The sequence below is a fragment of the Acomys minous genome (genome assembly GCF_964271855.1).
Source record: "Acomys minous genome assembly, chromosome: 8".
Classification (NCBI taxonomy): Eukaryota; Metazoa; Chordata; class Mammalia; order Rodentia; family Muridae; genus Acomys; species Acomys minous.
In genome coordinates, this window is record NC_140489.1 from 43,585,543 (window position 1) to 43,600,506 (window position 14,964).

Here is a 14,964-nt window from a genome sequence, read left to right on the forward strand (position 1 = left end):
GTGGTTTACTTACACAAAAATCTAAGTATAGAATACCCTCTTATCTGGAAGAGATACAGTTTAATTCTGGAACGCTCGAGCAGCCGTGTCTCTAAATACAAAAGAAACATCCGAAGAACTACGAGGAGGAAACCAATCAGTGAGGAATGAATGTCACAAAGTGATGAGTTGTTTGTCAAGAAAGGAATCCACTGGAACCAAAAAGTAACCCTTCCTCAGAACTGCCACGTAGGAAGCCACGTGTGTCGCTGACTAGACCATGGCTAGACCCTGAACCCAAGCTAGATTCTCTCCTGAACTAAAGAACAGAGCTTCCATGGAGGGGGACTCCAGGGTGATGCCCCACTGGTACCACAGTTAGAGCTGAAGCACCTGAAATTTGGAGGTGTGGGGACCTAAGAGCTTTTCAGATGCTGTGGGCTGCAGGAGGCACAGAGAGCTGAAACAAGAAAAGGGAGCAGACCTTTGACCCCAGGGAGAGCCAGGTTTGCTTCCTTCAGCCCCTACTTCCTGAAATGTCCCTTATCTCTAAACAGTAAGGGCTCTTTACAGTGATGCTGGGATGTTTCCCTTCCTGACATCTTAGAAACCCACTATGATCGCTTAGAAAACCTGGACAGGACTTGTGGCTCCCCGAACTGGTCAGTCACTGACCTTCCCCAAGGAAGCTGCCTGGTGCCCTAGAGAGATGCAAATTCTCATCCCACTCCTTAGCCTACTCATGCCACAGAGTACAGTAGCAGTGAGGATCCTGGCCCCCTAACATTCCTACTCTTTGATTTAGAAGGTGCAAGGCCACCATCCTTACTCTTACAGCATGGAAAGGAAGCTAAAAGTTCAACACAGTTGCCCTGGATGTGGAATTAATACTCGGAGAAAGGCAGGGGGACGTGAAAGTGTTAGATCCAGTTTACAGATGACACAGACAAGGCGGCATGCTTTGCCTAGGAGCGGTGGTTTTCCTTAAAGGAAGCCAGCCTCCACACCCCCACCCCATTTACAGATTATAGCTTTGTTCTGATTTGTACTGATGCATTTTTTTTTCTGAGACAGCATACTATTTATCCTTGCTGGCCTCAACTTGTAATCCTCCTGTCTCAGCCTCCCAAATGCTAGGATTATAGATATGTGTCACAAGTATGGGCGTCACTGCACCCAGTTAAACTTCCTGGGGGCTTTTTAAATGTTTACTTTCTTTGTTGTTGATACATAAGGAAGGAATCCCTAGAATTTCCAATTCTAGGTACTGTCCCCTCCTTAGAGTTGGCTTGTAGCCAGGGAGGTGACACTTTCCCTAAACTATGACGTTTCACTCCCTCTGGGGCGGTGTGGCCAAGGAGACAGCCTCTGTCTGGACTGTCTGGCTCTGCAGACCCAGTTCTGTCTTCCTGCCCCTTCACGTTTCCAGTCCTAGCCCTGGATGCTGAGGCCCTCTTACCTGAGACCCAGAGCCACCTGTTTCTGTTTGGACTCAACTCTGTTTCCTCTTTCCAGAGACAGCTCTTCCTGTCTCCAGGTCTCCCAACTTGCCCCTCCCTTACCCGGAGTCTCCCCGATCCATCCACCAAGAACTATCCCTATAGGCGACTTCTCTACAGTTTGAGACCAGTCCCATCCTAGGGGGTTAATTTGCTGTCTTTTAATCTGACCATCCCACCCCCCCCACCCCACCCCCTGCCCCACCCCCTGCCCCAGTGCCTCTGTCACCTGTTGGTGCCCCCATCTCAGTCCCATTTCATCTTCTACTGCTCCCCCCTCCTGCTGCTCAGCCCACCCACCTGTACTCAACAGTTCACCGTTTGTTTCCCTGTAAGTCAGCAACAAAGACTTCCCACAAGGGGAAAGCAGCTGTGTCTGTGTTTTGAACCTCCTCTGCTCCAGTGCCGGTGAACTGAAGTTCTGTAGAACGTCCACTAGGGGGCACTACCCCATAACTTTTGAAACAGGAAGGCCGCTGAATGCAGCTCTTAATGAAAATTGAAGTCCAGACACATGGAATTTTTAGAAACTTTTCTGAACACATGCTGTAATTTTATGAAGCAATTTAATTTGATTCTTTTAAAATAAAAGCTGCCCCATGGGCAGAGCAATAGGCAGCAATCTTAAGCAGTATAAGCCTATATAAGGGAACACCAATTAAAATCCCAGACTCCATTACTGTAACATAAATAGTTATGAATTAAACAAAATACATGCAAGACCTTTAGTACAGCCAGACAAGTGAAGTTATTTTTTACTTTAGCAAGAGAAATAGATATGTAAAAGTTGGCTTTAAAACAAAGGCTTTGCAAAAACAAAATTAAGAGCAGCTCAAATGTTCTGGAACCCCTTGCGTAAGTAAGATGGAATGATTCTATTGTCTCTGGGGGTGTAAGAAGTTACCTGCAATACTGCACACTGGTTCACAGCAGGGAGTCTTCTAAGTTCCCTTTAGGAGAAAATAAGCCAAGGTACTGTAGTGTAGTTGTTGAAATACAGGACTCTAGAATTAGGTTGACCTTTGCACTCTTCATTCCTTGCTAATTACTGTGAGAACTTGCGTGCTCTCCACTACATTAGTCAGAATCCTGGCTCTTCTTCCTCTCATTGGGAAGAATAATTGACCCCACCTCATTGGCTAGTGCTCTGAAGTAGATGAAAGGAGTGTGACTGACTACAGAACATAAAAACAGTTGTGCTGATGTCTACTGCTGTGAAGAAACACCACCACCAAACACAACTTGGGGAGGAAAGGGTTTGTTTCACTCACAGTTCCATATAACAATTCATCACCGAAAGCAGTGAGGGCAGGATCCTGGAGGCAGGAGCTGATGCAGAGGCCATGGAGGGTGCTGCTTACTGGCTTGCTACCCAAACTGCTTTCTTATAGAACACAGGACCACCAGGCCAGGGATGGCTCTGCCCACAATGGGCTGGGCCCTCCTCCAGCAATCACTAATTAAGAAAATGTCCTACAGGCTTGCTTGCAGCTCAAACTTATGGAGGCATATTTTTTTTTTAATTGAGGCTTCTTCCTTTTAGATAACTTTAGCTTTGTTAAGTTGATATAAAACTATCCAGTACAGATCACTAGGAACAGAAATCATTGTATGAAAAGAGATACTAACTATCATTGTAATAAACATATTCATACAGGTAAGCAATTGTAAGGCTAGAAAAAAAATTAAGCAACTTGACCATAGACACACAGTTCCTCACTTTAGAGTAAAATCTGGACTTCAGTAATGCTAGGCCAGCATTCTTTCCCCAATGTCCGACAGCTCTCCCAGTATCTGATAGCTTATTAGCATAGACTAAATATGTTTATTCCTTGGTTAAAAATAGATTTTTAGGATACAATTTCACTGAAGTAACAAAGTGCATTGTGTGACAGTTTGAAAGACTCTTGCTGCACATATATTTAAGAGTTTAATTTTTTCATTTATTTATTATTTGTACAGTATTCTGATGTGTGTCAGCATGCAGCAGATCACATTATAGATAGTTATGAGCCACCATATGGTTTCTGGGAATTGAACTCAGGACGTTTGGAAGAACAGACAATGCTCTTAATCTCTGAGCCATCTCTCCATCCCAAGAGTTTAAAATTTTAAGTTCATTTCTTACTTTAGAAATTTATCTCTAGGGAATAATCTAAATGAAAATTATATGCAAAAATTTCACTACTACATACCTGGGAATGCTGAAAAAGTAAAACTCTGTATATTCAACAATAGGAAAACAATTAAAGATGACAAACCTATGACTTATGGAACATCTAGAAAATGAAAAAAGATGTTGTGGGTATACCTCAGTGGTCATCCTCCTCTGCATGTGCAAGCCCTGAGTTGGCTCTCCAGCACTGGAGGAGGAGAAGTTGGGAGATGGATTGTTAGCGAGAAAGAAGGAGGAGGAAAAGAAGACAAGAAGAGCCTCATTCCACAAGGCAGTGATTTGGCAAACAGAATAACAGTTTATTTTCATCCTAATTACAGCCAATTAATATGAAACACCTACTTGGTTAAAACCTAGAAAATAGAAGGAGATAGTGAAGTAATTTTAGAAATATTTAAATAAGAAGTTTCTTTTTCTTTCCCCTGGAGTGTTTGTTTTTTTTAAGACTAATGCGACAAAGGATGACGCAGAAGGAGTGCTTTTCTTCACGTGATTGCTACTAAAGAGTTCACGTGATCCAGGCACCCTTTACTACATCATGCTAACACGTATAATAAAAAGGAAAGGCCCAAGACCAGAACCACTGTCATGCAGTCAGATTCACGAGTTGGTACAGCAAACAAGACACACAGTGTCATCCCTTCAAATCCTAGATAAATTGATCACAGGGATCCTGAGGGAGGCCAAGATCTGCAGATGCCCAAGTATCCGGCATAACCTGGTGTAGTATTTATATATAACTTACACATATAGCTGCCTGAATACTTTAAACCACCTCTAAATTTCTTGCAATACAGGAAATGCTCGATATTGTCCAGAAAAGGACCTAAGAAATGTCTGTATATATTGAGTGCACTTAATTTTTTTTTCTTAAATATTTTCCAACTAAACTTGGCCAAATCTGCAGACGTGGATCTGGGTACTATGTCACCTCAGCTTCAATATTTCATCTCAGACAGGTGCTCTTTCCAACTTGTCATGCCTACAGCTCATTAACTTCATCAGGACTGCCAGCCTGCGGAACTTTCATCTTCCTCTGGACCACCAGCTGGGCTCACGTTTCTTAACCCTTTTTTCTGAAATACTAAGACTCATCACACAAGCCGCTGGACATCTTTTTTTATTCATCTATGCAGAGAGCCCCCTTAGGCTGGGGATATGCCGAGCCTGGGTTGCGTGATTCTCTGGTATTCCTTGCTGTAGTCATGACAGAGACTCTCTCCTCAACCCTCCCTCAGCCCCCTCATACCACCTCTCCCTTCTTCCTGGGCCCGGGAGCTCATGCTGCACCAGCCCCTCCAGTGACTGAGGCTACAGTGTGCATCACCATATCAAGCCAGGAAGAATTCTTTTTGTTGTTGTTGTTTTGTTTTTTTCAAGACAGGGTCTCTCTGTGTTAGCCTTGACTGTCCTGGACTCACTTTGTAGACCAGGCTGGCCTCGAACTCACAGCGATCCGCCTGCCTCTGCCTCCTGAGTGCTGGGATTAAAGGCGTGCACCACCACTGCCAGGCCAGAAAGAATTCTTAAATGAAAACCTGCTGAGCCCAGTTGTAGTTTGCCTCTGACCTACCTCCCACCTTCTGATTTCAGAGGTAACAAACCACTTGCTTACTGGGTCCAATACCTTCAGCCTGCTCCGTGTTAACACAACCTTGTCTATATCATTATCTCCTCTCCCCCCCTCCCCAGCCCCCTCCCCCCCCACAATAGCATACCTCTGCCATCTAGAAGGGGCCTGTCTTCTAGGTCACTATCACCAGCTTTCCCCCTCCTTTTACAAATTTCTAAAGAGCTACCTACTCCCCTCTCTCCCACTCACGACTGCGGCTAGCTCCTCCCACCCCGATGTTGGCACCTCAGCCACCAAAGCCAAGGGCTCTTTTCCATCTTTCATTTTGTTAGGTTTTAAACCTGGGACAAATGGCTTATTTAACATATCAAAGCACGACTTCTTCACCAAGTTTGTCCTGCAATCCCTCAGGGGCCCTCCTGGCAGGCAGACCCTGCCCCCTACCCTGAACTCTCCAGCCCAGGGGGATAGAACTGGGGAAAGAGGAGCCAGTCCAGACCCATTGGAGTGTAGCAGGCCAGAGCCGAGGGCGATTGAGTAGCTGCAGTACATAAAGTGTCTACGTGACCATCATTTCCACCGGGCATCCTCAAGCAGAATGGAAAACATGTCAGAGAGAAGAATGTTTCAAATCACAGAGGAAGGGCATCTCTCGTCCTTGGGAATAGAGCCCACTGGGGTTGAGAAGAGCTTCCTGGCACACCAGTGCCTCATAACAGGTACCTCAGGGAGACAGGTATCCAGTAGAGGAGACAGGTCTAGAAAACGCCATACCAATACAAAATATTTTGGAGACTAATTGTTGCTTCTTTTGTCTAGAGGGAGATACGGTGGTAAAACTCAGGGCTCAGTAGGAGTGAGAAGTTTTACAGTTGTGCTTTATGTGGTCATCTTAAGATGGTGAAGTCAATTGGCATGTGCCCTTTAACCTTAGTAAAGATGGCTGCCAACCATGTAGCTGCTTATATCCTGATGCGGTTATTTGCCAAGGTGGAGGGTTGCTATTTAAAAACAAATATTTTCTTTAAAAAGAATAGAATCACGCCTGGAGAGATGGCTCAGAGGTTAAGAGTACCATCTGCTCTTCCAAAGGTCCTGAGTTCAATTCCTAGCAACTACATGGTGGCTTATGACCATCTATAATGAGATCCAGTGCCTTCTTGTGTCGGGCAGGTGCACATGCGGGCAGAATACCATATAAATAATAACTAAATCTTAAAAAAAAAAGAATAGAATTACATATATAGGTATTATAGCCAATTACAATTCTTATGTATAGGTTTTAATTATAAGACTATTGTTATAAGTTTTAAGCCAAATTTTGTTACACATTTTATAGATTCTTTACTCATACCCAGAGAATTTACAAACCCTGAGATAGAGTTTACAGCGTGGTCTTAAGAGGTTTTTGTGTTTTTTTTTTTTTTGTCTGTTTGTTTGTTTTTGCTTTTTTGTTTTGTTTTGCTTTGTGAGGGCAGAGTACAAAGAAATCATAGAGATAAAAAAAAATTAAGAATGGAAAGTTGTAGAACCTTAAGAGACTTTGGGATCATTTGGTTGTGCACTGGCAGAAGTTGTTATAATCTGGGAGAAATTGGAAAACAAGGGCACCAATTTTTGGCCATTGATGTGTATTGATGCCAAGCTGTAGTAATAACAGCTGAGTCCATGGAGGAAGAGAGAGAGGGCTGCAAAGCAAGCGGAAGACCATGATCGAGGGGTGGGGAGTTGCTATAAACTCTAAGTGGGAGCTGAGAGGAAAGCAAGCTGCGAGGCTGCAGGGAGGAGCTGAGAGACCGAGCAATGGGACTGAGGATAGGATGTAGTTCCTAGGGGAAGGCAGAGAAAGCTAGGGAAGAGCAGGGGAAAGGGGACCAGCAAGTGGCTTTAGTAGAGACCCAGACAAGTGTAGAAAATTGTCCGTGTGGTGGGTGGCCCAAACCGGTGTCGCCAGACATACACTTCTGGAGCTCCAAGTGGGAGAAAAGAAGGAAGAGCCCCAGGCTGCCACTCCTGAGAGAGACCCAGATGGCTGCAGCAGGAGGGGAGAAAGCAGGAGAGACCGAAGATGCCCACATGAGGATGCAAGCTAGAGGCGTAACAGGCTGCAGGAGCCAGTAAGGTGCCCCGTGGAGGGCATAGAAAGCAGGCAGAGAGAGAGGGAAGCATGGCGGAAGAACTAGACTCCAGAATTTGGAATCAAATTCCGTGAGTGTCAGAAGCCAGCAGAAACAAATGATCTGTACCTACCTTAGGAGAGCCAGATCAGCAGCTTAGTTCAGAGCAGCCAAGTTTCCCAGAAAGGAGCTCACATATGCCATCCCTGTGGTCCTGGCACCAGAGGAATGAAAGCAAAAAGGGAAAGAAAGTCCATGTGACAGCTCCGAGGGACGGCAGAGGAGAAAGTTCTTCATAGATACGTGGGAGCGCATAGGCAGTGGCAGGAACCTCTGGGAGAGTCCAGAGTGGCTATAACCAGACTGAGCTGGCCTATGTGAGGAGAAGAAAGGAAAGGAGAAGGGAGGAAGGGGAACCTGGTGCACCAGCCAGGAGGCCCAAAGGTACAAAGGTAGTGGGTAACCAAAATGGTTGGATATATAGGGAAACGCAGCCCAGCCCCCCTGGGCTGGAGAGCTCAGGGTAGCATAGCAGGCAGGATAGGCCAGGCAGGAGCTGAGGGATGCAGGGAGAACCTGGTGGCCAGGTCTGTTTTAATAGGTTAAATAAGCACCTCAGGTTTTTGTCCTGGGTTTGAGACCTAACACGTTTCACTTGCCCTTTCAGGCGTGTTTAATTCTATTGGCCATTTTATGCCCTGGAATATGCTCCTCTTTTTTCTTCCTGTTTTCCTCCGTCGGTGGGAATGCATGAACTATTGCCTTTAGGCCATGGGAAGGGCTGGGCTCGCAGGGGTGTGGTGGCCATGCCATAGTAGACTCTAAAGTCCTGAGAACTGGATTCCTTCCTGCAGCCAGAGTTGTGCAGAAGACTGATTCAATGACACGAGATGGACGAAAGCCACCTGAAGGGTAAAGAGACCTATTTATTTATTTATTGTTTTAATAGTGTAAGAGAGAGTGGACCATACTCTGGGGACCTTTTAGGACTTTGGAATTCCCTTCTTTCAGTATAAGGAGTAGAGGTAGCCTTGAAGACAGCTGGGTCTTCTGCAGCATTATCTCAGAGCTAGCATTTCCAATCTACGTTCATTCAACAGGACAAAATCAACTTTCCACCGTTAAAATAATTTTGCTTCTTAATTTTAGTGTCACTCTTGTAATGTACGGCTTTACATGTGGTTGTATGCTAGCTATTGGCTGTTTTGAGTCTTGCTTCTTGTCTTAGGTTTCTGTTCCTGTAATTAAAAAAATACTTGACAAAAGCAGCTTGGGGAGGGAAGGGTTTCTTTCAGATTACACTTCCACGTCTCAGTCCCTCAGCAAAGAGCATCTGGGCAGAAACCTGGAGGTGGGGACAGAAGCAGGAGCCATGGGGGAATGCTGCTTACATGCTTGCTCCCCATGGCTTGCTCAGCACTCCAGGACTCCCTGCCCAGATGGGACTCCACCACATCATTCATTAATCAGAACAATACGTAGGCTTGCCCTCAGACCAGGCCTGTGAAGGTACCTTCTCAGTTGGGGTTCCTTCTTGGATAACTCTAGTTTGTGTCAAGGAAACAAGAACAAACAAACAAACAAACAAACAACCTTGGCAGTGCCAGATGACAACAATTCCAATTTGGTCTAATTTCCTTTCGTCTTCTGTATTGTTCAGATTAGGGCTGAAGACTCGGAAGATGACCTTTCTCGTTTTGGTGAGACAGGATTTCTTTGTGTAGCTCTGGCTGTCTTGGAACCTGCCCTGTAGAACACAGAGATGTGTCTGCCTCTGCCTCCAGAGTGCTGACATTAAAGGCGTGGACCACCAGCATCCGGCTTGGAAGGCAACTTTTTAAACTATTTTTTTTTTAAACAAGTATTCAACTGTCCAAGTTTCCTGGGGTTTTGAGTGAGTACTGAATACAGTACATAACACAGGTGTGAAAGTGTAACAGAAGCCACTTAAGTTATTTGCATATGGGAGATGAAGAAGTAAGTGTACTTCTGCACCCGAGGAAGACATAACACAAAGCAAGAGCCCGTGTGCTATTGTGTACTCTAAACAACCTAGATATACACGAACAAATCCCAGAGTCCCGAGCAACCATTAGAGCTAATTAGAGTTTTTATACAGCCTATAAATCCTTCTAGTTCAACTTAACCAAACAGACAAATGTCCTTGGCTGTGGATATAAGCTAAGTCCGCCAGGACCTTGATCAGGCATTGCTCTAGTCAAACAGGTGATCTGAAAAGGAAATCACACGTAGTCCACAGCACTTTCCCCATCTTGGTGGTCTCTCCCACCAGCTAGAGAAGACAGACATTCAAACCCTCTCAGTCTTTGATTCTTTTTAAAAGAACATTTTATTTTTATGGAACTTTCCATCTTTCACAGTTAAGCCAGACTGGAGCATCTGGGTAGGAATTTTAAAACATTTAAAATTTTAAAATTTAAATTAAAAAAAAAAGGAGGGTGAATAAGAACCCTGTATTGATATAGATAGTTACCATAATGTAATTCCCAGGGCACTATAATTTGTGCTTGAAGACTAAGTGAAAACCCTTTTCCTTAAATAATGAGGATTAACAACCTTAACAAGGTAATAAATAATCAAGCCAGCAGAACCCCACCCTGGAGCAAGCTCCGGGGCGGAACTTTGTAAGTCAGGCTTGTGACTGAAAGTGACTCAGGCCCTGTAGAAGGCGGAAGAAACGTGATTACCTGGGCAAAGGGACGAGCCACTTAGAACCCATCAACCGTCGTAAAAAGGTAAAGGGGGCGGGGTGAGTGTAGGAGGGTGAGAGAAGAAGGGGGGGGTGGAAGAGAAGGTAGGGAGCGGGGGAGGAGGAGAAGGAGGAGCCGGACTTAGAGCGCAGAGAAGCCTGAGTGGGCGTGGTGAGGTGAGGAACCCCGCCCTGCTCACCTGGGAAGGGCGCCATGCAGAGGTGGGCCGTCCCAAGTCACCTGGGCGGTGGCGGAACTAAGTAGCCCCGGCCGAAGCCGGGCACCTGGCAATCCAGCTCACCTGCGCGGGAGGCGGGGCTGGGCGGGCGCACCTGCGCGGGCGGGAGGCGGGGCCGGGGAGCAGCCGTCGAGCTGGGACGGCGCCCGGAGGCCGGAGGCCCGCCGCAGGCCGGGGTAAAGACGCAGCCGCAGGCCCCGACTGAGACCCCGCCATGACCTGGAGCGTCTCGGCGCGGGGCGCGCACCAGCCGGACAACACGGCCTTTACGCAGCAGCGCCTCCCGGCTTGGCAACCGCTGCTGTCTGCCGGCATCACGCTGCCGCTCTTCTTCTGCGCCGGCCTGGCTTTCATCGGCCTGGGCCTGGGCCTCTTCTACTCTTCCAACGGCATCAAGGAGCTGGAGTACGACTACACCGGCAGCCCCGGTGCCACCGGCCACTGCTCGGAGTGCGCCGCCAAGGGCCAGGGCCGCGCTCCGCCGCCCAACTGCTCGTGCACCTGGAACTTCACGCTACCCGAGCTCTTCCCCGGCCCGGTGTACCTCTACTACGAGCTGTCCAACTTCTACCAGAACAACCGGCGCTATGGCGTGTCCCGCGACGACGCGCAACTCAGCGGCCTGGCCAGCGCGCTGCGCCACCCGGCCAACGAGTGCGCCCCCTACCAGTTCAGCGCCGCCGGCCTGCCCATCGCGCCCTGCGGCGCCATCGCCAACAGCCTCTTCAACGACTCCTTCTCGCTGTCGTACCAGCGCCGGCCCGGGGGCCCCTACGTCGAGGTGCCTCTGGACCGCACCGCCATCGCCTGGTGGACCGACTACCACGTCAAGTTCCGCAACCCGCCGCTGGTGAACGGCAGCCTGGCGCTGGCCTTCCGCGGCACCGCACCGCCACCCAACTGGCACCGGCCGGTTTACGAGCTCAGTCACGATCCCAACAACACAGGCTTCATCAACCAGGACTTCGTGGTGTGGATGCGCACCGCGGCGCTGCCCACGTTCCGCAAGCTGTACGCGCGCATCCGCCAAGGCAACTACTCCGCCGGCCTGCCCCGGGGCAGCTATCGTGTCAACATCACCTACAACTACCCGGTACGCGCCTTCGGCGGCCACAAGCTCATCATCCTTAGCAACATCTCATGGATGGGTGGCAAGAATCCTTTCCTGGGCATCGCGTACCTGGTCGTCGGCTCCCTCTGCATCCTCGTGGGTTTTGTCATGCTGGTCGTCTACATTCGCTACCAGGATCAGGACGACGACGACAACGATGACGAATGATGATGCTGCTTACCAAGGATCCCTTTCTACTTCTTGGCCAACCTGCTTTTAGCTCCCAACACAATTTCAGACTAACTGATCTGTTGTGGACAAAGGGCCTGGAGAAGGCAATTCATTACCCGCTGCCTCTTGGAGATACGAGACTGTTCTCGGAGTTTTCAGCTGCTGAATCTTGCGATTTCTGGCCCATCTCCTCCAAGGCTTACCGAGTTGACATGCCAGGTCCTTAAAGTCTACAGCATTTCAGAGCAAAGGACGGGGGAGATATCCTGGATTGGAACTCATTAAGACCAACAGCCTGCAGTTGGATCCTGATTCTGAGTCTAGGCTTTTTGTTTGTTTGTTTGTTCTTTCAGCACTGGGTTTTCAGGGAGGTATCAGGTGGGGCGGGGAATTATTGAGATGGAGAGTAGTGCCCGCTGATGGCCTACAGAAGCTTTGGAGGAGTGGGGAAAGCAGATTTGTTAAAATTTAAGTCGAGGAAGAGGTATCAGGTCCCTCGGTTCTGACACAGTAAGGCCCAAGCAAGCTTCCCTGGAGGCTCAGTGCCCTTGACTCTGGGGATCTTGAGTCGGGTTGTTCCCACGAACAGTGGCAGTCATGGTGTTCAGGTTTGGCCTGAAACATAGGAAGTTTGCAATTTGTGGAATTAATGTGAAAGATCGCCAGGTCTTAATTACAAGTGCGTCAACTTGTAGTTAAATGTAAAAGGCAAGCTTCATGAGAAGCTATGTAAAAACTTGAAAACGCAAGGCCGGTTTGTATAGCTCAGGGAAAGTGTATTAGCCTTAGAAACTGAGCTGCAAGTGTTGGTGGGAAGCTGTTCACTGGAACCCTGAGTGACCCTTTCCTTTTTGCTCACCCCTTTTAGAATCGTCTTTTTTTTTTTTTAATGCTTAAGGGAATAATTTAATTCATTGGTATCATTTTCACAAAGAGTTTTAATTCTCAAATGAAACCTATTTCTTCTAGTGATCATGTTTAAAGAATGCTGAGGAATATATTCTTAGACTTGAGATTATTTTGGCCTTTAAGATGATGTTAAAATTACTCAGCTGATTTTATTTGATTGTGTACAATTAATATAAAGCTATTCACAGAGGCAACTGGGAAATTTTTATTTTAAAACCCTCCTTTTATGTAACAATAATTTAAAAGAACTTAAAATCTCCCATGATACTGTCTTCCAGGTTTCCTTGGTATGTGTCAGGGCCCTCCGTCCTGGCTCCATATAACAGTTATTTTTCTGGTTTTTTTTTTTTAATATTTTCATTTCTCTAAGGCAGCACAAGGTCTTGGAGTACATTTTATTTTTATGGCAGTCAAATGTTGAGTTATATTGAATAATTTCCACTCATTCTATTTTTCTGTTCTAGTTGATGCTTATTTTTGGGTGAACAGCATGTCTGTCTAAGATCATCTGGGTCAAAAAGTGACTCAAAATAATCTAGTCTCATTTTTGTGTATATCAAAACATTGTTTAGTATTCTAATGTGCTAGGTTTCTGACTTCTGAATGTGATAAAATTTAATATCTGATCACATACTGTGATTTTTTGACTATGAAATGCTGATCCCTGCATGTGTTTTCAGAAAGTTTTATTTACTACAAATGGTTGGTTGATCAGCTCTTCTCCGTATCAGGTAAATGAGTTTGGTACATGTTTTCACCGTATAGTTCAGGGTAACTATATATTTTATTGTCATTTGTAGAACATGAGTCTTTTGTTTTAAATGTTTATGTAAGACCATAAAACTTAAAGTCCTATGATTAAATTGTAGTTTCAGGCTTTGTTTTCAAGGTTTTGGAAAGAGAATAAAGGTTGTGTTTGTTTTTCTCTGTTATCACACTACTTGCTTCTTTTGAACTATGATCTTAAAGGCACAAAAAGTACCAGCCATTTGCCCTGTGTTTGCCGGCAGCTTTATATTGCTGCTGGAATGTCACCTTCCAGAATAATATTCAGTCAGCATGAACTCTTTCTTTTATTGCTAACCTCCTAAAACAGAATTTGAACTCATATCAGCATCCTATCTTTGAATTACATGATCTTTGATTATTGTTTAAATTTGATAAATGGCAATCTCTTTTAAGTTTTAGTATGAAAGGTTATTAAAGTGAGGCCAGCCTGGTCTACAAAGTGAGTCTAGGACAGCCAAGGCTACACAGAGAAACCCTGTCTGGAAAAACCAAAAAAAAAAAAAAAAAAGAAAGAAAGAAAGGAAAGGTTATTAAAGAATGTTATCATAGCACGTTGCCTCTCTGCTTTTTACTTAGACTGTAAATTACAGTTTTTTGTTGTGATTTGAGACTGCAAAGAGCAAAAGGTTTAAGATGAAAGTGTCTGTCTTTGCTTCAGTGACCCATGGGCTGTGTAGCATTCTTGTCTGATAAGATTCTGGTTGACCATATCCCTGAGTTTCCCAATTGGCAGTGTGTCTTCTAAGAGGGAGACACAGGGTAAGCCTCAGCAGTTGGACTAGAAATCCACTTTGACCTACTTTGTCAAATAAAGGGACAGACAGAAGTGTTCAGTGAGATATTCAGCTACAAAAAACAAAAACAAAAAGCAGTTGGGAGGCAGAGGCAGGCAGATCACAAAAAAACAAAACAAAGCCAGCCAGCCAACCAACCAACCAACCAAAAAACCAAGAGGTTATTTTGTTGGTGGGTTTTTTGTTGTTGTTGTTGCTATTGTTTGTTTGTTTTTTGAGACAAGGTTTCTCTGTGTAGCCTTGGCTGTCCTAGTGATCCACCAAGCTGAGGTTTTAAGCATCTCCTCAACTGCATTGTTAAAAGTCAAGGACAGATTTTTCTTTGGAACAAATGTTACTGGGTAAGATATAAACAGAACTTCTTCTGCCACACCAGAGAGTTGTTGGCGAAGTCTCAGTGTTGTCAACCAGCTCCTTATATGGACTTAGATCAAAGTCATCAGTCAATGTCAATAAAATTCTTTTTAAATTTGCACTGGACATTCATTTGCATCCCATGTTTTTCCTATAGGTAAAACAGAGCTGGCTAATTTTAGTTGGCAATTTAAAAAACAAAACAACAAAACAAATTTCCCCCAGGAGAATTTCTCTTAATTCTCTCTCCAACAAAATGGAAAGAGTCACTAAAAGGGCCCTGCCAAATCTGACTGAAACTCATTAAGGCCCCAAAGAGATCTCACAAGATAGCTTCCCTTTGTAAAGAACTGGCTAATTTTTTAAAATCTGTTTTCCAGTTGCTGACGTTATACAACAGCATCTCCCATAACTTCCCTCATAAGCACAGCAGTGTGCACTGGGGGTAACTACCCGCACTGCTCTACCACCTTGCAGGAAGATAGCCATCGTTAGTGCTCCTTGTTTCAGGAAGATCTCTAGAACATGCCAGCCTTCCTTCAG

The 14,964-nt window shown here is 45.6% G+C and overlaps 1 protein-coding gene across 1 annotated transcript; it reads left to right on the forward strand.

The window, feature by feature from the left end:
- The first annotated feature begins 10,257 nt into the window (after positions 1–10,257).
- TMEM30B (transmembrane protein 30B) lies at positions 10,258–14,547 on the forward strand. The gene has a single exon (XM_084791640.1). The coding sequence runs from the start codon at positions 10,508–10,510 to the stop codon at positions 11,570–11,572; it is 1,065 nt and encodes a 354-aa protein (XP_084647766.1). The 5' UTR covers positions 10,258–10,507; the 3' UTR covers positions 11,573–14,547.
- Positions 14,548–14,964: the final 417 nt, after the last annotated feature.

What these genes read in the sequence shown, in the direction of transcription:
- TMEM30B (XM_084791640.1), top strand. Translation starts at nt 10,508, where the DNA reads ATGACCTGGAGCGTCTCGGCGCGGGGCGCGCACCAGCCGGACAACACG.